Genomic DNA, 20,474 nt, shown 5'->3' with positions numbered 1-20,474 from the left:
GGGGCACTACAGATACTAACACACACAGGACAGGCAGGGACACTACAGACACACAGACACTGACACACAGGACAGGCAGGGGCACTGCAGACACACAGACCCTGACACACACAGGACAGGCAGGGACACTACAGACACACAGAAAAGCTGAGAATGTATGCTACAGTAAAGATGAAACACTAAAAGGAGGAAGCAGAAGGCAATCAAAATGCCTGTTTTATTTTTCTGGGTGCAGGAGTCTGTGTGAGTCAGTGATTTGCGTGGATGTTGTAGTTTTTAAAGGGTGGTTGATTTAAAAAGTGTGGAAGAGCGAAGGAAAGGGAGCTGTCCTTGTATCCCAGCGGGGGGGAGGGGCTGGAACAGAGCGTAATGCAGTTGCCCTGAAGCACAGATTGACACTGTGGCTAATTAAAGCAACGCAGCAATTCATTGAGTTTGCTCTGCGACTGTGAAAACAGATTTGCTCAATGGACAGATCACTTGGCAAAAGCAATTTTCTTCAGACCTGCATTGCATTTGTTAGCGGTGCGGTAACATTGTAACCATTTTGTTAGGACTGTCAATCAGAGTTCAGACAGGTCACAGTCCAGAATTACACATTCCAGCCTGTTTGTCTCTCTCTCTCCCCCACCTCTCCTCTTCTCCTTTCTTTCTACCCTCCCCTCTGTCCTTCCTCTGTCCCCTCTTCCTATAACCCCACTCCTCTCCCCTGTCTCTCATTCCCCCCCTTTCCCACCATCTCCAGACACCCCATCCCAGAGAGTCCAGTTCATCCTGGGCACGGAGGAGGATGAGGAACACGTTCCCCATGACCTGTTCACCGAGCTGGACGAGATCTGTGTCCGTGGGGGCAAGGACGCTGAGTGGAAGGAGACAGCCAGGTGAGAGAGAGGACGAGGGCGGAGAGGGTAGTGGAGAGAGAGGCAGGGAGGAGTCAGAGGGAGAGGGAGGAGAGGCAAGGAGGTCAGATTGTGACAGTACAGTATGTGGTCACTGTTGTCAGGGTGTGACAGCAGGGTGACAGGGAGTGACCGCAGTAACAGTGGGTAGTCAGGGTGTGACAGTGGGTAGTCTGTGTGTGACAGAAGTGATGGTGGGTAGTCAGGGTGTGACAGTGGGTAGTCAGGGTGTGACAGAAGTGATAGTGGGCAGTCAGGGTGTGACAGTGGGTAGTCTGGGTGTGACAGAGGTAATAGTGAGTAGTCAGAGTGTGACAGCAGTGACAGTTGGTAGTCAGGGTGTGACAGCAGTGATGGTGGGCAGTCAGGGTGTGACAGTGGGTAGTCAGGGTGTGACACCAGTGATAGCGGGTAGTCTGGGTGTGACAGTGGGTAGTCAGGGTGTGACAGCAGTGATAGTGGGTAGACAGGGTGTGAGGACAGCAGTGATGGTGGGCAGTCAGGGTGTGACAGTGGGCAGTCAGGGTGTGACAGCAGTGACAGTGGGTAGTCAGGGTGTGACAGTGGGTAGTCTGTGTGTGACAGCAGTGATGGTGGGCAGTCAGGGTGTGACAGTGGGTAGTCAGGGTGTGACAGCAGTGATGGTGGGTAGTCAGGGTGTGACAGTGGGTAGTCAGGGTGTGACAGCAGTGACAGTGGGTAGTCAGGGTGTGACAGTGGGTAGTCAGGGTGTGACAGCAGTGATGGTGGGTAGTCAGGGTGTGACAGTGGGTAGTCAGGGTGTGACAGCAGTGACAGTGGGTAGTCAGGGTGTGACAGCGGCGGTGCTGTGGTTCCAGGTGGCTGAAGTTCGAGGAGGACGTGGAGGACGGTGGAGAGCGCTGGAGCAAGCCCTACGTAGCCACGCTCTCACTCCACAGCCTCTTCGAGCTGCGCAGCTGCATCATCAACGGCAGCGTCCTGCTGGACATGCACGCTGGGAGCATCGAGGAGATCGCAGGTCAGTCCCACGGCGCACGCCGGCGCACGTCCCAGAATGCACTGTCACACAACTCCCATCACGCTCCAGAGGCGACAAAATAGCCCATTTCCTGATGCGCGGAGGGGAGCAGAGCTGCTACACGAGTTCTGTATCGTCACAGCAGCTGCTATACACTGCATTTAACAAAGGTCAGACATCTATACCTGCCAGCCCTGATTCTTGATGATCACACACACACGTTCTGGATCTGTGTTCTCCGGAGAGCCGTTCATGCCGCCCGCTCAGGAAGACTGCAGCATGAGTAAATTCAGGTGGGGGTTGGGGGGAGGGGGGGGTGGCGCCCCGCTGACACAAAGACACAAAGACACAAAGAGCCGTGAGGGATCCTGAGGACGACGGGAAGATTGACTGGAAGACGTGCAGGAATACGGCGCCCCCAGAAGCATGGACGCTGATCGCGCTGATCGATCTGCCCGAGCTCACATCAGAGCCAGGGGTGTATATCCAGACCCAGGGCAGAAAGCATGTTTACAGGAACATTCACAGGGATGAGATTCATGACAGCGGAAGAAAGGTTGCTAATGAGAAGAGGCCGCTCAGCCTGTCTTGCTCATTGGACTGTTAATAGTTTATTGACCGGAGGAAATTGTCCAGTTGTTTCTTGACCGATCCTGGGGAACCTGCTTCAGCAGCTTGGCTGATAGTCCACTACTACTGCGTCCCTGGATACTCCAGCTCTATATTCCTGATGCTAGATCCCATTCTAGTCTGTATTCCCAAGTACTTATCGTACTCTGAACCGGAAATCCCTGTCCATGTGTTAGCAATCCAATTCAGGGTCAGAGGGGAACGGGATCCTATCCCAGCAACCAATGGGCGCAAGGCAGGGTGCCCATCACTGGGCACACACACTCAGACACGGCCACACTCTCTCCAGGACCAGTCTTCCCAGAAGCCAATTAACCTGCCAGCATCTTTTTCAAGAGTGGGAGGAAACTGGAGCACCTGGGAGAAACTCACAGGAACGTGGGGGGAACACGCACACTCCACGCAGATAGCACCCCAGGTCTGGAACTGAGCCCAGCGCTGCGAGGCTGCTGGCGGACAGTTCTTCTCAAAGCACTCCCTAGAGGGCGCCATTGCTCGCAGTGCTGCAGGGTTCCAGCACAGCGCGGGGGTCTCCTTCTGGAATTGTAAATCCCATCATGCATCACTGCAGCCCTGTCTGGTAGAATCTGCCTTTGCCTGTCAGTCACAGGGAGTCACTTTGGCTCAAAGAACTGAGTGCTTTAGTTCGTAGAACTGTGCGGGTTTGAAATTTCTATCTCTAAAAGCAATGATTTTTAAGGGTTGTCAGTTGTTTCTCTTGCCGTGTGCAGACATGATCCTGGACCAGCAGGAGGGGTCGCTGGACGAGAGCGTGCGGGTGAAGGTGAGAGAGGCCCTGCTGAAGAGGCACCACCACCAGATCGAGAAGAAGAGGAACAACCTGCTGCCCATGGTCCGCTCCTTCGCTGAGGCCGGCAGGAAGCAGTCGGAGCCCCACTCCCTGGACAAGAGTGGTGAGGGGGGCAGAGGGGAGAGAGAGGGAGAGATTCCACCGCATCGCAGCACAGATCACACAGCAGCATCTCACCCACTGGGACACACACACACAACAGACACTGAGCAACACTGTCTCACCCACTGGGACACACACAACAGACACTGAGCAACACTGTCTCACCCACTGGGACACACACACAACAGACACTGAGCAACACTGTCTCACCCACTGGGACACACACACACAACAGACACTGAACAACACTGTCTCACCTACTGGGACACACACACACAACAGACACTGAGCAACACTGTCTCACCCACTGGGACACACACACAACAGACACTGAGCAACACTGTCTCACCCACTGGGACACACACACAACAGACACTGAGCAACACTGTCTCACCCACTGGGACACACACACAACAGACACAGAGCAACACTGTCTCACCCACTGGGACACACACACAACAGACACAGAGCAACACTGTCTCACCCACTGGGACACACACACACAACACACACTGAGCAACACTGTCTCACCCACTGGGACACACACACAACAGACACAGAGCAACACTGTCTCACCCACTGGGACACACACACACACTGAGCAACACTGTCTCACCCACTGGGACACACACACACAACAGACACTGAGCAACACTGTCTCACCCACTGGGACACACACACACAACAGACACAGAGCAACACTGTCTCACCCACTGGGACACACACACACACTGAGCAACACTGTCTCACCCACTGGGACACACACACACAACAGACACTGAGCAACACTGTCTCACCCACTGGGACACACACACACAACAGACACTGAACAACACTGTCTCACCTTCTGGGACACACACACACAACAGACACTGAGCAACACTGTCTCACCCACTGGGACACACACACACAACAGACACAGACCAACACTGTCTCACCCACTGGGACACACACACAACACACACTGAGCAACACTGTCTCACCCACTGGGACACACACACACACAACACACACTGAGCAACACTGTCTCACCCACTGGGACACACACACACAACACACACTGAGCAACACTGTCTCACCCACTGGGACACACACACACAACAGATACAGAGCAACACTGTCTCACCCACTGGGACACACACACAACACACACTGAGCAACACTGTCTCACCCACTGGGACACACACACACAACAGACACAGAGCAACACTGTCTCACCCACTGGGACACACACACACAACACACACTGAACAAAACTGTCTCACCCACTGGGACACACACACACAACACACACTGAGCAACACTGTCTCACCCACTGGGACACACACACACAACACACACTGAGCAACACTGTCTCACCCACTGGGACACAAACACACAACACAACAGACACTGAACAACACTGTCTCACCCACTGGGACACACAGACACAACAGACACTGAACAACACTGTCTCACACACAACACATACTGAACAACACTGTCTCACCCACTGGGACACACACACAACACACACTGAGCAACACTGTTTCACCCACTGGGACACACACACAACAGACATTGAGAAACACTGTCTCACCCACTGGGACACACAGACAACACAACAGACACTGAACAACACTGTCTCACCCACTGGGACACACACACACAACAGACACTGAACAACACTGTCTCACCCACTGGGACACACACACAGAGCAACACTGTCTCACCCACTGGGACACACACACACAACAGACACTGAACAACACTGTCTCACCCACTGGGACACACACACACAACAGACACTGAACAACACTGTCTCACCCACTGGGACACACACACACAACAGACCCTGAGCAACACTGTCTCACCCACTGGGACACACACACACAACACAACACACACAGAGCAACACTATCTCACCCATTGGGACACATACACACAACACACACTGAGCAGCACTATCTCACCCACTGGGACACACACACAAACACAACATAAAGTGGAATGCTACAGTAGTCTACAGACAACACACACAAGCCGAATACACAAGCAAACGGAAACAGACCCTGACAAAGTACAGGCTCAGTGACCACAGCCTGGCCATAGAGACTGGACACAGGCAGACCTGGCTGTCCAGAGAGGACAGGCTGTGCTCCCACTGCCAGTGGGGAGAAATAGAGACAGAGGTGCACTTCCTACTGCACTGTGACAGATACTCTGGGATTAGAGAAACATTCTTCCCCAAATTTACAAATCTAATCCAAGAATTCCCACACCTGCAAGAATCACAACAGGTCCCAATCCTACTGGGAGAGGGAGGAGGGAACTCAGTTGAACTGGCAGCCCAGTATGTGATCTCCTGTCTCCTGTCAGGAGCAGTGAGCCTGTCTCCCAATAATGCTCCATATGTCTGTATGTAAATATTTTATGATGTGTCTGTATTGTTAATGTCTGTAGATTGTTTTATGTTAATTGTATTTGTTTTGCTTTGGCAAAACTTATTTATTCAATGGTCATGCCAATAAAGCACCTGGAATTGAACTGACAACGAGAGGGGTAGACAGGAGAGAGGAGAGAGAAAGACAGAGAGGGGGAAAGGAGAGAGACGGGAGAGGGGAAATACACAGAGAGAGAGGGAGAGGAGAGAGACGAGAGAGGGGAGATACAGAGCAAGAGAGGGAAACAGGACAGAGAGGAGAGAGAAAGACAGAGAGGGGGAGAGGAGAGAGACGGGATAGGGGAGATACACAGAGAGGGGGAGAGGAGAGAGACGGGAGAGGGGAGATACACAGAGAGGGGGAGAGGAGAGAGACGGGAGAGGGGAGATACACAGAGAGAGAGGGAGAGGAGAGAGACGAGAGAGGGGAGATACACAGAGAGAGAGGGAGAGGAGAGAGACGAGAGAGGGGAGATACAGAGCAAGAGAGGGAAACAGGACAGAGAGGAGAGAGAAAGACAGAGAGGGGGAGAGGAGAGAGACGGGATAGGGGAGATACACAGAGAGGGGGAGAGGAGAGAGACGGGAGAGGGGAGATACACAGAGAGGGGGAGAGGAGAGAGACGGGAGAGGGGAGATACACAGAGAGAGAGGGAGAGGAGAGAGACGGGAGAGGGGAGATACACAGAGAGAGAGGGAGAGGAGAGAGACGGGAGAGGGGAGATACAGAGCAAGAGAGGGAAACAGGACAGAGAGGACAGAGAAAGACAGAGATGGGGAGAGGAGAGAGACGGGATAGGGGAGATACACAGAGAGGGGGAGAGGAGAGAGACGGGAGAGGGGAGATACACAGAGAGAGAGGGAGAGGAGAGGGAGGAGAGAGAAAGACAGAGAGTGGGGGAGACAGGACAGAAGGCAAATGGGAGAGAGGAGAGAGACAGGAGAGAGGAAGCGATACACAGAGTGGGAGAAGAGAGAAGAAAGGAGAACAGAGACAGAGAGGAGGAGACAGGAGATAGGGGGAGAAGAGAAAAGGTGAGGGGAGAAGGGAGAGGGGTTGAAGGGTTAAAGGAGAAAGGAAAAGGGGGAGAAAGGAGAAGAGAGAGGAAGGAGGGGCAAAAGGAGAAGGTGAGGAGAGGCTAAGAGAGGAGGGGGGTAAATGGGCAGGCAGGAGAGGGAGAGAGTGATAGAAAGATAGATTCTCTGTCCTGTTCTCTGTCAACAGATACTGATGACCTCTGACCTCTGACCTCTTCCCCAGGTCAGACTTTGTCCCCTCAGGCACCCCCAGCCACCTTAGAGGTAAAGAACGGGGTCAACCAGGAGAGCAGCCAAGTGGACCTGAGCAAGGTATGGTACCCCAGCTGCCATCTCATGCCAAGATGGTTAGAGCTGGGATTAAGGTTAGGACTGAGGTTAAGGTTAAGGTTAGGACTAATGGTAAAGATTCATATTAAGGTTAGTTAGCTGGAGTTAGTTTAAGGTTTGAGCTGGGATTAATGTTAAGGTTTGGGCTGGGGTTAGTTTAAGGTTTGGGCTGGAGAAAGGTTAGGGTTGGGGTTAAAGATTAAGGTTAGGGCCGGGGATAAGGTTAGGGTTTGGGCTGGTGAAAAATTAAGTATTGGGCTGAGATTAATGTTAAGGTTAGGGCTGGAGATGGGGTTAAGGTTAAGCTGTTAAATAGACTTTATCAAAGGTCAAGTTCCAGGTAATGCACACACTGGGAACCATGGAAAATTAAAGGAACCTCTCCTGTATGATATTCCTTGCCCCACATCTACACTTACAATCTCTTCAGGGATACTATGACACTGATAGGGAGAGGATTTTAAATGTTATTTTGGCTGGCGTTTGATTTTTTTTAGTTTTTTTTATTTTTCTAATCAAGGTCACGCTTCAACGCCTCCAAGAAGCTTAAATAACAGACACACACCCACATACTGTACTTGATGAGCACACAGAGCATGGTCCCTCTTTCCAGGCTGGGTGCTGAGTGTGTGTGTTTCCAGGCTGTGTGCTGTGTGTGTGTGTGTGTGTGTGTGTGTGTGTGTGTGTGTGTTTGTGTGTGTGTGTGTGTGTGTGTGTGTGTGTGTTTCCAGGCTGGGAGCTGTGTGTGTGTGTTTCCAGGCTGGGCGCTGTGTGTGTGTTTCCAGGCTGGGCGCTGTGTGTGTGTGTTTCCAGGCTGGGTGCTGTGTGTGTGTGTGTGTTTCCAGGCTGGGCGCTGAGTGTGTGTGTGTGGCACAGAGCTTGGTGCAGTGGTGACTCACTCTCTTGGAATCGCACTTCATTGTCTGGGGGCACAAAGCCGTGAAGTTCATCCAGAAGGATACAGGCAACGAGGAGAAAGACAGAGGGAGGGAGGGCGAGGATGAAGACTGAGAGCAGAGACAGAGGGAGGAGGGGGAGGATGAAGACTGAGAGCAGAGACAGAGGGAGGGAGGGCGAGGATGAAGACAGAGCAGAGACAGAGGGAGGAGGGCGAGGATGAAGACTGAGAGCAGAGACAGAGGGAGGGCGAGGATGAAGACTGAGAGCAGAGACAGAGGGAGGGAGGGCGAGGATGAAGACAGAGCAGAGACAGAGGGAGGAGGGCGAGGATGAAGACTGAGAGCAGAGACAGAGGGAGGGCGAGGATGAAGACTGAGAGCAGAGACAGAGGGAGGAGGGCGAGGATGAAGACTGAGAGCAGAGACAGAGGGAGGAGGGCGAGGATGAAGACTGAGAGCAGAGACAGAGGGAGGAGGGCGAGGATGAAGACTGAGAGCAGAGACAGAGGGAGGGCGAGGATGAAGACTGAGAGCAGAGACAGAGGGAGGAGGGGAGGATGAAGACTGAGAGCAGAGACAAAGGGAGGAGGGCGAGGATGAAGACTGAGAGCAGAGACAGAGGGAGGGCGAGGATGAAGACTGAGAGCAGAGACAGAGGGAGGAGGGCGAGGATGAAGACTGAGAGCAGAGACAGAGGGAGGAGGGCGAGGATGAAGACTGAGAGCAGAGACAGAGGGAGGAGGGCGAGGATGAAGACTGAGAGCAGAGACAGAGGGAGGAGGGCGAGGATGAAGACTGAGAGCAGAGACAGAGGGAGGAGGGCGAGGATGAAGACAGAGCAGAGACAGAGGGAGGAGGGCGAGGATGAAGACTGAGAGCAGAGACAGAGGGAGGGCGAGGATGAAGACTGAGAGCAGAGACAGAGGGAGGGAGGGCGAGGATGAAGACAGAGCAGAGACAGAGGGAGGAGGGCGAGGATGAAGACTGAGAGCAGAGACAGAGGGAGGGCGAGGATGAAGACTGAGAGCAGAGACAGAGGGAGGAGGGCGAGGATGAAGACTGAGAGCAGAGACAGAGGGAGGAGGGCGAGGATGAAGACTGAGAGCAGAGACAGAGGGAGGAGGGCGAGGATGAAGACTGAGAGCAGAGACAGAGGGAGGAGGGAAGGATGAAGACTGAGAGCAGAGACAGAGGGAGGAGGGCGAGGATGAAGACTGAGAGCAGAGACAGAGGGAGGGCGAGGATGAAGACTGAGAGCAGAGACAGAGGGAGGAGGGGAGGATGAAGACTGAGAGCAGAGACAAAGGGAGGAGGGCGAGGATGAAGACTGAGAGCAGAGACAGAGGGAGGGCGAGGATGAAGACTGAGAGCAGAGACAGAGGGAGGAGGGCGAGGATGAAGACTGAGAGCAGAGACAGAGGGATGAGGGCGAGGATGAAGACTGAGAGCAGAGACAGAGGGAGGAGGGCGAGGATGAAGACTGAGAGCAGAGACAGAGGGAGGGAGGGACAGAGAGGAGAAAGATGGAGAGGGTGTGAGAAAGAGATGGCAGGGAGCAGAGATGTAGAGGGCGAGGGACAGGCACCCACTGGGACACACACACAAACGCAACACAAACTCACATTTGCTACCAGATCCTAAAAAGAATACACACTAGCAGAGTATCTGGCTGGGGTAAAAGAAAGATCCTAATGAAGGACAGCCTGGACATAGATACTGGACACAGACAGACCTGGCTGTCCAGAGAGGACAGGCTCAGTGACCACAGCCTGGACATAGAAACTGGACACAGACAGACCTGGCTGCCCAGAGAGGACAGGCTCAGTGACCACAGCCTGGACATAGATACTGGACACAGACAGACCTGGCTGTCCAGAGAGGACAGGCTCAGTGACCACAGCCTGGACATAGATACTGAACACAGACAGACCTGGCTGCCCAGAGAGGACAGGCTCAGTGACCACAGCCTGGACATAGATACTGAACACAGACAGACCTGGCTGCCCAGAGAGGACAGGCTCAGTGACCACAGCCTGGACATAGATACTGAACACAGACAGACCTGGCTGCCCAGAGAGGACAGGCTCAGTGAATAGAAAGCATAGAAACAGGCTGTGGTCTCCACTGATAAAGACCTGGATTGACTTACAAGCAAAGCAAGACTGTGCACAAGCACAGCAGGGTTAAAACTCACAAACTGCCCACTAACTCCAGAGGAGCTGCTGATTGCTGATAGATGTGCTTCTCCGTCATCCCTTCACGTCTCTGTCAAGTCGTTAATGGTGCCACTGCAGGCAGATCACTGCAGTGGTGCTGAAGAGTGGTACACAGTGCCCCCTTGTGGGGAGACCCAGGTGGCCACAGGTGGATGGATGATGCCACAGGTCTGCTGTGTTGTTCTCAGTCTTCTCCTCCCTCACTCTCTCACGTACCTTATTTCAGGTCGACCTTCACTTCATGAAGAAGATCCCCAGTGGAGCTGAGGCCTCTAACGTCCTGGTGGGCGAGCTGGACTTCCTGGAGCGCCCCATTGTGGCCTTCGTCCGCCTGTCCCCCGCCGTGCTACTGACTGGGCTGACCGAGGTCCCGATCCCCACCAGGTCTGTCTGACCCCTGATCTCTCTCACCCCACTGCTGTACCTCCCTCTCTCTGTCTCTCAGTGTCTCTTACTGTGTCCCTCTCTCAGTCTGTCTCTGTCCTCTCTCCCTCTGTCTCTCAGTGTCTCTTATTGTGTTCCTCTCTCAGTCTGCCTGTCCTCTCACCCTCTCCCAGTCTGTCTGTCTGTCTCTGTCTCTCAGTGTCTCTTACTGTGTCCCTCTCTCAGTCTGCCTCTGTCCTCTCTCCCTCTGTCTCTATCTCTCAGTTTCTCTTACTGTGTCCCTCTCTAAGTCAGTCTCTCCTCTCTCCCTCTCTAAGTCTGTGTCTCCTCTATCTGTCTCTGTCTCCCTCTCTCAGTCTGTCTCCTCTCTGTCTCTGTCTCTTTCTCTGTCTCTCAGTGGAGCCTGTCTCTGTCACTCCTCTCTCAAATTCAGAGAGCTTCATTGGTGAATTACAGTGTCAGCAAAGCAATAAGAATGAACAGCACTTTCATTCACAGACATTCTTCTCTGACACGCAAGTGTGTGGAGGTGTTTCACAAGTGAAAATTCACTCACAGAGCGGTGTGATGTTTGAATTTTGGCAGTTTTGCTGTTAATTGCTCTTCATTGGTGTTAATCGTCCTTGACTGTGGCAGGTTCCTGTTCATCTTGCTGGGACCAGATGGGAAAGCACAGCAGTATCATGAAATTGGGAGATCCATGGCAACCATAATGACTGATGAGGTAACGTGGCCACTGAGTCACACACACACACTGAGCCTCTCACACACATCCACCCTCACAACAACGCAATGTGATACACACATACAGTACACACTAACTCAGATTGACATACCTAGAAACTGTCACGCCCTCTGCAGCCAGAGGGCGCTCCTACTCTGTCCCGTCCCTAGTTTCCTGTGCTTTGCTCTCCTTCCGGTGTCTGTCTCTGGGGCTATATATTTCCGGGTCACTCATTCCCCTTCGCTTGTCATTGACGTTCGGATGTCCTGAGACCCGCCTAGCACCAGGTCGCCCCATGTCCGCTGCCTGAGGGCCTAGGTTTCTATACGACACAGCTGAGCCTGGGCTCACCCCCGTCTCACAGGGTCTATTTCCGCTCTCCCGCCTCTCCACGGTTCATCCCTTCCGACACCCATGACAGAATGCTGAGCCTCCTACTGACCCCACGAGCAGCGCTTTTTTTCCGCAGTTTTTTTTTTCTCTATCTGGGCTTTCTTTTCTCTCAGCTCTTCTATTCTAATTGCGGGTTGCTTCTCCCGACATCCGTGCCTGTGAGCGGGCCTCGGCCTGGCTTTCCTCGGGTTGTCTTTCCGGTATCCGTGATTAACTGTTGAGCTGGCCCTCCTATCCTCATTGCTGGATATTCCTCCGGTCATCCGTGCCTGTGAGCGGGCCGTGTGCCTGGCTTTCCTCGGGTTGTCCACTCCGATATCAGTGATAGAATTTGGAACGTGCTTATTGCCCAGTCTGCGGTATTTTTCCCGGGTTTTTTTTTATTTTTAGTTTTTTGCTTGGTATTTTGATTTTTTCACTTCCTGGTTTCCCCTTCTCTCTGGTTCCCCTGTCCCCTGCGTCTCGGAACTTTTGGTTCCTCTCTGTTTTTTGTGGTTTATTTCCTCAGTTTCCCAGGTTTATTGTTGTTGTGGTTTGTGCTTGTGTACATGTCTTTTTTGTTTTAAGTCTCCGAAGTTCTACCTGACCCCTCCTTCCTCTACCCAATAAAGATTTATACCATGGATTAGGGGGCAGCTCTCAGCCGTGGACTCCCAGAGGTTTCCTTTCTGTTAAATGAGGTTTTTCCTCCCCCCCGGTGCTGTGCAGCTCTTTTTTTTTGTATGGGCGACAGGAGCCGCCCATGAAGGGGGGGGTACTGTCACACCCTCTGCAGCCAGAGGGCGCTCCCACTCTGTCCTGTCCCTAGTTTCCTGTGCTTTGTTCTCCTACACACTCACAGACACACTAACACAGACTGACACACCGAGATACACACTAACAAAGACTGGCACACTCAGACACACACTCACAGACACACTAATACAGACTGACACACCCAGACACACACTCACAGACACACTATCAAAGACTGGCACACTCAGACACACACTCACAGACACACTAACACAGACTGACACACCCAGACACACACTCACAGACACACTAACACAGAGTGACACTCACAGACAAGTGTGACACTCAGGCGTCACTTACTGATCTGTGTTGCTGTTAATCTTATCTTCTCAGATCTTCCATGATGTGGCATACAAGGCGAAAGACCGTAGTGACCTGCTGGCGGGTATCGATGAGTTTCTGGACCAGGTGACAGTTCTGCCCCCGGGAGAGTGGGACCCCTCCATCCGCATTGAGCCCCCCAAGAATGTCCCCTCACAGGTACTCACCCGGAACCACTGAAGGGAGCGTATTGTTGTACAGTCTGCTGCTGGATGGGGGTGTGATGTACTGTGTGTTGCTTTGTTTTATATCTACTTTAGCAATGCTAGTAATACAGTATATAGTCCTGCCAGGTAAGCACCTTTGAAGTGCATCAGTGCTCCAGTGCTGGAGGAGTCTAGTGTTTCAGTGCTCCAGTGCTGGAGCAGTCCCGTGCTCCAGTGCTGGAGGAGTCTAGTGTTTCTGTGCTCCAGTGCCGGAGGAGTTCTGTGCTCAAGTGCTCCAGTGCTGGAGGAGTCTAGTGCTCCAGTGCTCCAGTGCTGAAGGAGTCCCATGCTCCAGTGCCGGAGGAGTTCTGTGCTCAAGTGCTCCAGTGCTGGAGGAGTCTAGTGCTCCAGTGCTCCAGTGCTGAAGGAGTCCCATGCTCTAGTGCCGGAGGAGTTCTGTGCTCAAGTGCTCCAATGCAGGAGGAGTCCAGTGCTCCAGTGCAGGAGGAGTCCAGTGCCCCAGTGCTGAAGGAGTCCCATGCTCCAGTGCTGAAGGAGTCCAGTGCTCCAGTGCTCCAGTGCAGGAGGAGTCCAGTGCTCCAGTGCTCCAGTGCTGAAGGGAGTCCCATGCTCCAGTGCAGGAGGAGTCCAGTGCTCCAGTGCTCCAGTGCTGAAGGAGTCCCGTGCTCCAGTGCTGGAGGAGTCCAGTGCTCCAGTGCTGAAGGAGTCCCGTGCTCCAGTGCAGGAGGAGTCCAGTGCTCCAATTCTGCCTAGCCTCACTTGACCTCAGCTCTCTCCCTGCAGGAGAAGAGGAAGATGCCAGGGATGCCAAATGGAATGGCGTGCCAGGTGGAAGTGGAGCCCCACGGAGAGCACCATGGCCCTGAGCTGCAGAAGACTGGAAGGTGAGCTCGCCCAAGCAAACCCCCGTCACCCTCATTTACTCTCATCTTTCTCTGTTCACCTCTCTGTATTTCTGTCTCTTTCACCCTCCCTTTCTGCATTATCCTGTCTTTTTCTATGCCTTCCAACTCTTCCTCCCCTCGTCCAAACTCCTATCCCCCTGTTGAGTTAGCTCATCCTGCTCTTGTGAAGCTGCAGGCCTCAGACTTCAGGATGGCTTTTTTTGGTAAATTGGCATCTCTGCCAGTGCCAGACCTGACAGACATGAATGAACGATCTAATAAAAGCAAATGACTGTTGGATTGATGAAGCCATGCTGGACTGTGAAAAGGAAGATAGCAGGGCAGGTTTGTGATACACAGAGTCAATTAACCAATTAACAATCAATTACAGTATGTGCCAATTAGCCCATAGATAGGTTTTCAATAGGTATTTAGTCAATTCAGTGGCTAAGGTTTATTGATTGATTGAGCATCAATTAAATAAGTAATCAGGGGTAAACTGGGTGAATTTACCCAGAATAGAATGCCATGCGAGAGGCACGGTGTTGTCCCCGGGCTCGAGTGGCAGCAAGATGCTGATGGTAATCCATGTGTTGGCAGGCTGTTCGGGGGGCTAATCCTGGACATCAAGAGAAAGATCCCCTTCTACCTGAGTGACTACCGGGACGGGCTGAACCTGCAGTGCGTGGCCTCTTTCCTGTTCCTGTACTGCGCCTGCATGTCCCCTGTCATCACCTTCGGGGGGCTGCTGGGAGAAGCAACCGAGGGCCAAATTGTAAGGATGCACGCACACCTCCACACACGCACACGCACACACACACACACACACACACAAACAGACACGCACCACTCACACAGCCAGTCTCAGGGAGGCATGATGGCAGAGCACGTTTCCAGCACTAATACAGGCGACGTGCTGTGGGATTTTAATCTGGGATGTCCCATTTCACCAGACAGGCACAACTCATTTCCTCCACAAGCTGTGCCTTTCTTAGTCTGGAGATGTGGAATTTGCGAGTCTGACAGCAGCAATGACTTTGCCCAGAAGCGCCTTCTGAGAAGAGGTTGAGTTCTGCAGTCCAGACGTGGTGGGGTCGATCCTGGGGTGAGAGGAGCCCTTCTGCCCTTCTGCACCCTCCCTGCATGGGTATAGGGGCTGCTGCACTGAGCCCAGACATAAAGACACAATTGGCGGTACCAAATTGAATGGATTGATAAAAATTGATTATGGTTCTTGGATTTCTTTGTCAAAATAAGAGCATGAAACATGCATAATAAGATGCAAAGATAGAAGAAAGGGCTTTATTCTTAATTCTGTACCTTCTGGAACACCGTGGCCTGAAGGGTAAATTTGTTTCACTTTATATTGCATTGCGTATCTACTCCCCATGTGGCCCTTTCCACTGCCTTTCTAATACAGCCACATCCCTAATTGCTAGATTAATCCTGCTGTTTATCAATTAAACAATTAGGGAGCTGGAAGTGTGTGTAGTGTAGCTGACTGGAAGGAGGTCCAGGTGTATCTGTGGTGCTGTGGTAGAGTAGTCCAGGTGTATCTGTGGTGCTGTGGTAGAGTAGTCCAGGTGTATCTGTGGTGCTGTGGTGGAGTAGTCCAGGTGTATCTGTGGTGCTGTGGTGGAGTAGTCCAGGTGTATCTGTGGTGCTGTGGTAGAGTAGTCCAGGTGTATCTGTGGTGCTGACATGCTACTGTGATTAGCTGGCCACATGTTCCCATGTTGGATTGCCTTTTGTCTTTCCCAGAGTGCCATCGAGTCCCTGCTGGGCGCCTCCATGACAGGCATCGCTTATTCCCTGTTTGCTGGGCAGCCACTCACCATCCTGGGCAGCACAGGTCCGGTCCTGGTCTTCGAGAAGATCCTCTTCAAGTTCTGCAAGTCAGTGTCTGGCCGTCGGGCTCAGGACTGCGTTGTGTACTGGGGTGTCCAGCATGGTCCTGGAGAGCCTTAGTGTACCTGCTTCTTGCTCCAGCAGAACCGGGAGCGGCTTAATTGGATCAATCCATTCCTAAATTAGGAGGAGGTAACACTCTTTCCAGGTCTCTGTTCAGTGACCCTTTCAGCCTGTTCATAAAACCTGCAGGTCTGTGGCTCTTCAGGACCAGTTTAGACACGAATTAGGAGACTACCTCCTACTGTGTTTAAACACACGACTACCTGGTCTGCTGTCCTAATCCACGCTCCCTGTCTCTCTGCTGCACAGAGACTATGGCCTCTCCTACCTGTCACTGCGCACCTGCATCGGGCTCTGGACTGCCTTCCTCTGCCTCATGCTGGTTGCCACGGACGCCAGCACACTGGTCTGCTACATCACGCGCTTCACAGAGGAGGCCTTCGCTGCCCTCATCTGCCTCATCTTCATCTATGAGTCCCTGGAGAAGCTGCTGCACCTGGGGGAACTCTACCCCATCAACATGCACTCCGACCTGGACAAGCTCACCCTCTACTAGTGAGGACGGCTCCTGTCTCGCTGTCCTACCTGTCTCTCTATGTCTCACAGTCCAGCTGTCCTACGTCTGTGTCTGTCTCACAGTCCAGCTGTGCTCTGTCCCTCTGTCTCAAAGTCCAGCTATCCTCTGTCTCACTGTCCAGCTGTCTTCTGTCTGTCTCCTCTGGATTGCTGTTTCTGATGCAGTCTCGTCCTGTGCCTGATGTCTTGCAGCTGTAAATGCACAGAGCCTGACAACCCCAGTAACCAAACTCTTCAGTACTGGAGCGAGAGGAACATCTCGGCCTCCTATGTGCCCTGGGCAAACCTCACTGTCACGGTAAGGCACAGAGCTCTAACATCACTAATGCTAACTCTAAGGACAATGAAATCCTAAAGAATTGATTGATTGACAATATCTGCAGGAGTGTCTGAAGCTCCAGGGAGAGTTCGTGGGGACAGCCTGTGGACACCACGGTCCCTACACCCCGGATGTCCTCTTCTGGTCTGCCATCCTCTTCTTCTCCACCTTTGCCCTGTCCACCTTCCTCAAGCAGTTCAAGACCAGTCGCTACTTCCCCACCCGGGTAAGATCTCTCGGGGCTCGTCTCAGACGGTGCTGGGAGTTCGGGTGTGACCTCCAGAGGTCTGAGCCTTAACTGGGAATGACTTTTGCTGTTAGTGACTTGCAGAAGTGCTCAAATCCTGCTGCAGAGAGGCTCTGAAGGGTCCAAATGTGAGCTCTAAAGAGCGGATAGGGATTACTTACAATGCACATTAAAAACACAGCCAGCTCCTTGACCTCTGACCTCTGTATTGACCCCCCCACAACCAGCACTACTGTCGGGGTGCTGTCAGATTTCACGACCCCTGTGTGTTTAAGGACGTTTCCTCTGCAGAAATGTGGCATGGCCTGGCTTGGCCTTCATCCCTGACTTGGCCTAAGGGCATTTTAAACAGACACCACTTGTACTCGACAATTTAGAAATAACAAAAAAGGCAGGAACAATGTTATCAGATATGGCCATTGTGCTGTGCGTGGAAGCACTTTCTATGCAATGGCCAGTACTGAACACCCATTCATGGTGATAACAGGGTTACCAGAGCTGTACTCAGACTATGAAACTACCTGTCAAACTGCTTGAATTCAGAGTGCTGTGTCAGGTGCACCTTGTATGTGTCTTCTTTGGTTTTCTCTGGAAATGTCCTTTTTCCTCTCAAATTGAAACCCATTTCAAACCTTTCTTGCATCTCCACACAACATCCTGATGCCCTCCGCCCTCCACCCTCCCCCCAGGTGCGGTCCATGATCAGCGACTTCGCCGTCTTCCTCACCATCGTCATCATGGTGGGCATCGACTACGCCATCGGGATCCCCTCCCAGAAGCTGCAGGTGCCCAGCAAGTTCAAGGTGAGGCACAGCCACGCTCCAGGAGCCCATCCACCACCAGAGAGCCTACTGGCTTAGTAGAATACTAATTGATTCGTAGCTAAGCCCAATTAATCAATTAAGACCCTGAGCAACTAACCCAGCGCTCCGTCACTGCACATGGTGGGAGGCTGTGTGTGAGGTTCACTCCTCCAGCTGGATCAGAGGGTGTGTCTGCCGGCCAGTGTTCTTTGGAACAGAGCGGGAAATTTCCTAGGTGAGATGGGACCAATCTGCTTCTCTGTTGGGCTTCCGGTAGTTTCAGAAACAGTCCCTCTATGCAAGGAGGTGTCTACGATTTTCGACCATCTGTGTCCCTGGGTTGTTGTGTTGCTGCTGAGCTGGAGTGCCCTGAGGATGTGCGCTTCAGGATTTTAATTATCTAATTAAGTTCCCATGGAATCTTCTTGGATTCAAGCCAAATAGATTCAGTTCTCCTAGTCTGTCCCACTCTGCTTTGTACTTCAATGCTTTCTTGCAGCACAAAGAGGAGAACTGAACACCATATTCTTAGCGAGGTCAAAGCAATGGACTGAATCACAGTACCATTGACTTCCTGATGAGCAGTTGGCAATCCCAAACTGGGAGAGAACGAACCAGAAAAATCATTGACATCTCCAGATTATGCCCTGTGATGGACTGGCATCCCATCCAGGGTGTATCCCACCCCATGCCTGTTGCTTGCCAGGTTAGGCTCTGGCTTCCCCATGACCCTGAATTGGATGATGGATTGTCCTGAAAATGGATGGATGGATTTCAAATTAAAGAACAGATTAAAACCTCAAAACCTCTATTGCCTTCGTAGGGCTGGATCGGTCCATGCTTGGACTATCCCAGTTAGTTCCATCCCCCTGACTGTAGAGGTTTCGCAGCAGCCAGGGCTATGGGTTTACCAGATGGCCTTTTCTTGGCAACTCTTGAGCAGTAACACCAGCAGTGCCCTCTTCCCCCCTCCTTACTCCCCCACAGCCGACCCGGGACGACCGTGGCTGGATCATGAATCCTATCGGCCCCAACCCCTGGTGGACAGTGGTGGTGGCACCGATCCCTGCGCTGCTCTGCACCATCCTGATCTTCATGGACCAGCAGATCACCGCCGTCATCATCAACCGCAAGGAGCACAAGCTGCTGGTAGGGTGGATGATCTGGTTGAGGGGGCGGGGTGATGGGTGGGGTCATATCTGTAACTGATCTGACCTGAAAGGGTTGAGAAGACAGAATGATGGGGATCCCAGCTGCATCAACCAGAATGAGCATCCATTCAAAAACCCATCTCAATGTGCCTATCATGTGCAGGTGGTGTCACGCCAGTGGTAGGAGTTGCCCGGCCAGGATTGACAGATCAGGGATCTCTATGACATGCCTGATACCTGCAGGCCTACAGTGACTTCTGTTCCATTTGTAATGTTTTCTAAGAGGTGCACTTTCTTCTGCATGAGGGCTTCCCTCCCACCTGCTGCACGTGTCGACATGGTGGGCGGTACCAGCCTGTGCTCGTGAGCTGGAGCTCTGTCTCTCTCCTCCCTGTTCCTGCAGAAGGGCTGCGGTTATCATCTGGACCTGCTGATGGTGGGGTTCATGCTGGGCATCTGCTCCATCATGGGTCTGCCCTGGTTCGTGGCGGCCACCGTCCTGTCCATCTCCCACGTCAACAGCCTGAAGCTGGAGTCGGAGTGCTCGGCGCCGGGAGAGCAGCCCAAGTTTTTGGGCATCCGGGAGCAGCGGCTCACTGGGCTGCTGATCTTCGTGCTGATGGGCTGTTCTGTCTTCATGACCGGGGCTCTGCAGGTGGGGCCCCACACTGCCTCCCTCCTCTCCCTGCTCCCCCTGGTCTCCTCCTCTCTCCCAGCTCCCCTGGTCTCTACCTCTCCCTGCTCTCCACCTCTCTCTGGTCTCCTCCTCTCTTCAAGCTCCCCTGGTCTCTACCTCTCTCTGCTCTCCTCCTCTCTCCCAGCTCCCCTGATCTCTACCTCTCTTTGCTCCCCTCCTCTCTCTCTGCTCCCTCTGGTCTCCTCCTCTCTCCCTGCTCCCCCTGGTCTCCTCCTCTCTCCCTGCTCCTACTGGTCTCCTCCTCTCTCCCAGCTCCCTCCGGTCTCCTCCTCTCCCCTTGCTCCATCTGGTCTCCTCTCCCCTCTCTGCTCCCCCTGGCTGTTAGGTACTCTAACATGTCCAGCATTTGTTCCTTACAACTGTAACTCCCAGTCTAGGTTTTCAAAGAGTGCACACAGACATGCACACACAGGTGCTAATTTGATGTGCTCCAGTCCTAACCAGCCTCTTTTGTCTTTCTGTGTGTCTATGTGTCTGCAGTTCATCCCCATGCCGGTGTTGTACGGAGTGTTCCTCTACATGGGTGCCTCATCTCTAAAGGGAATTCAGGTATGGTGTGGACAGCAGGACTGGACTGATGTCAAGACTGCAGTTACTGTACCTGGAGGACAGAGCCTGCTGGGGTGTCTCACAGTCACAGCTTTGGGCACAGTGACACAGGGCATGCTGTCCTGTTGAAGCTTGCCAGGGAGATGTGCTGCTTCCAAAATTATTCTTGGAAAAAAAATAGGTTTTAACCCGACCAAACTGGAACA

At 52.7% G+C, this 20,474-nt stretch overlaps 1 protein-coding gene across 4 annotated transcripts in view; it reads left to right on the top strand.

Moving 5' to 3' along the window:
* LOC148678426 (electroneutral sodium bicarbonate exchanger 1-like) overlaps positions 1 to 20,474 on the top strand; it is a 60,524-nt gene that overhangs the window by 27,196 nt on the left and 12,854 nt on the right. For all 4 annotated transcript variants that reach the window (XR_015939158.1, XR_015939157.1, XM_088633513.1 and 1 more), the window contains exons 4-20: positions 746 to 881; positions 1,739 to 1,899; positions 3,261 to 3,443; positions 7,126 to 7,214; positions 10,574 to 10,731; positions 11,368 to 11,455; positions 12,977 to 13,123; positions 13,915 to 14,015; positions 14,616 to 14,790; positions 15,777 to 15,910; positions 16,236 to 16,481; positions 16,695 to 16,800; positions 16,886 to 17,047; positions 17,758 to 17,871; positions 18,859 to 19,020; positions 19,426 to 19,677; positions 20,200 to 20,268. Coding sequence is in view for 2 of the 4 variants with exons in the window: in XM_088633513.1 (XP_088489639.1) it covers positions 746 to 881; positions 1,739 to 1,899; positions 3,261 to 3,443; positions 7,126 to 7,214; positions 10,574 to 10,731; positions 11,368 to 11,455; positions 12,977 to 13,123; positions 13,915 to 14,015; positions 14,616 to 14,790; positions 15,777 to 15,910; positions 16,236 to 16,481; positions 16,695 to 16,800; positions 16,886 to 17,047; positions 17,758 to 17,871; positions 18,859 to 19,020; positions 19,426 to 19,677; positions 20,200 to 20,268 (2,483 nt within the window). In the remaining 2 variants the exon portion in view is untranslated. The remainder of the gene's footprint in view (positions 1 to 745; positions 882 to 1,738; positions 1,900 to 3,260; positions 3,444 to 7,125; positions 7,215 to 10,573; positions 10,732 to 11,367; positions 11,456 to 12,976; positions 13,124 to 13,914; positions 14,016 to 14,615; positions 14,791 to 15,776; positions 15,911 to 16,235; positions 16,482 to 16,694; positions 16,801 to 16,885; positions 17,048 to 17,757; positions 17,872 to 18,858; positions 19,021 to 19,425; positions 19,678 to 20,199; positions 20,269 to 20,474) is intronic.

This window comes from Lepisosteus platostomus, chromosome 1 (assembly GCF_059453375.1).
Source record: "Lepisosteus platostomus isolate fLepPlt1 chromosome 1, fLepPlt1.hap1, whole genome shotgun sequence".
Lineage (NCBI taxonomy): Eukaryota > Metazoa > Chordata > Actinopteri > Semionotiformes > Lepisosteidae > Lepisosteus > Lepisosteus platostomus.
The sequence above is the reverse complement of the archived record's forward strand: the minus strand, read 5'-3'. Positions and strand labels throughout refer to the sequence as shown.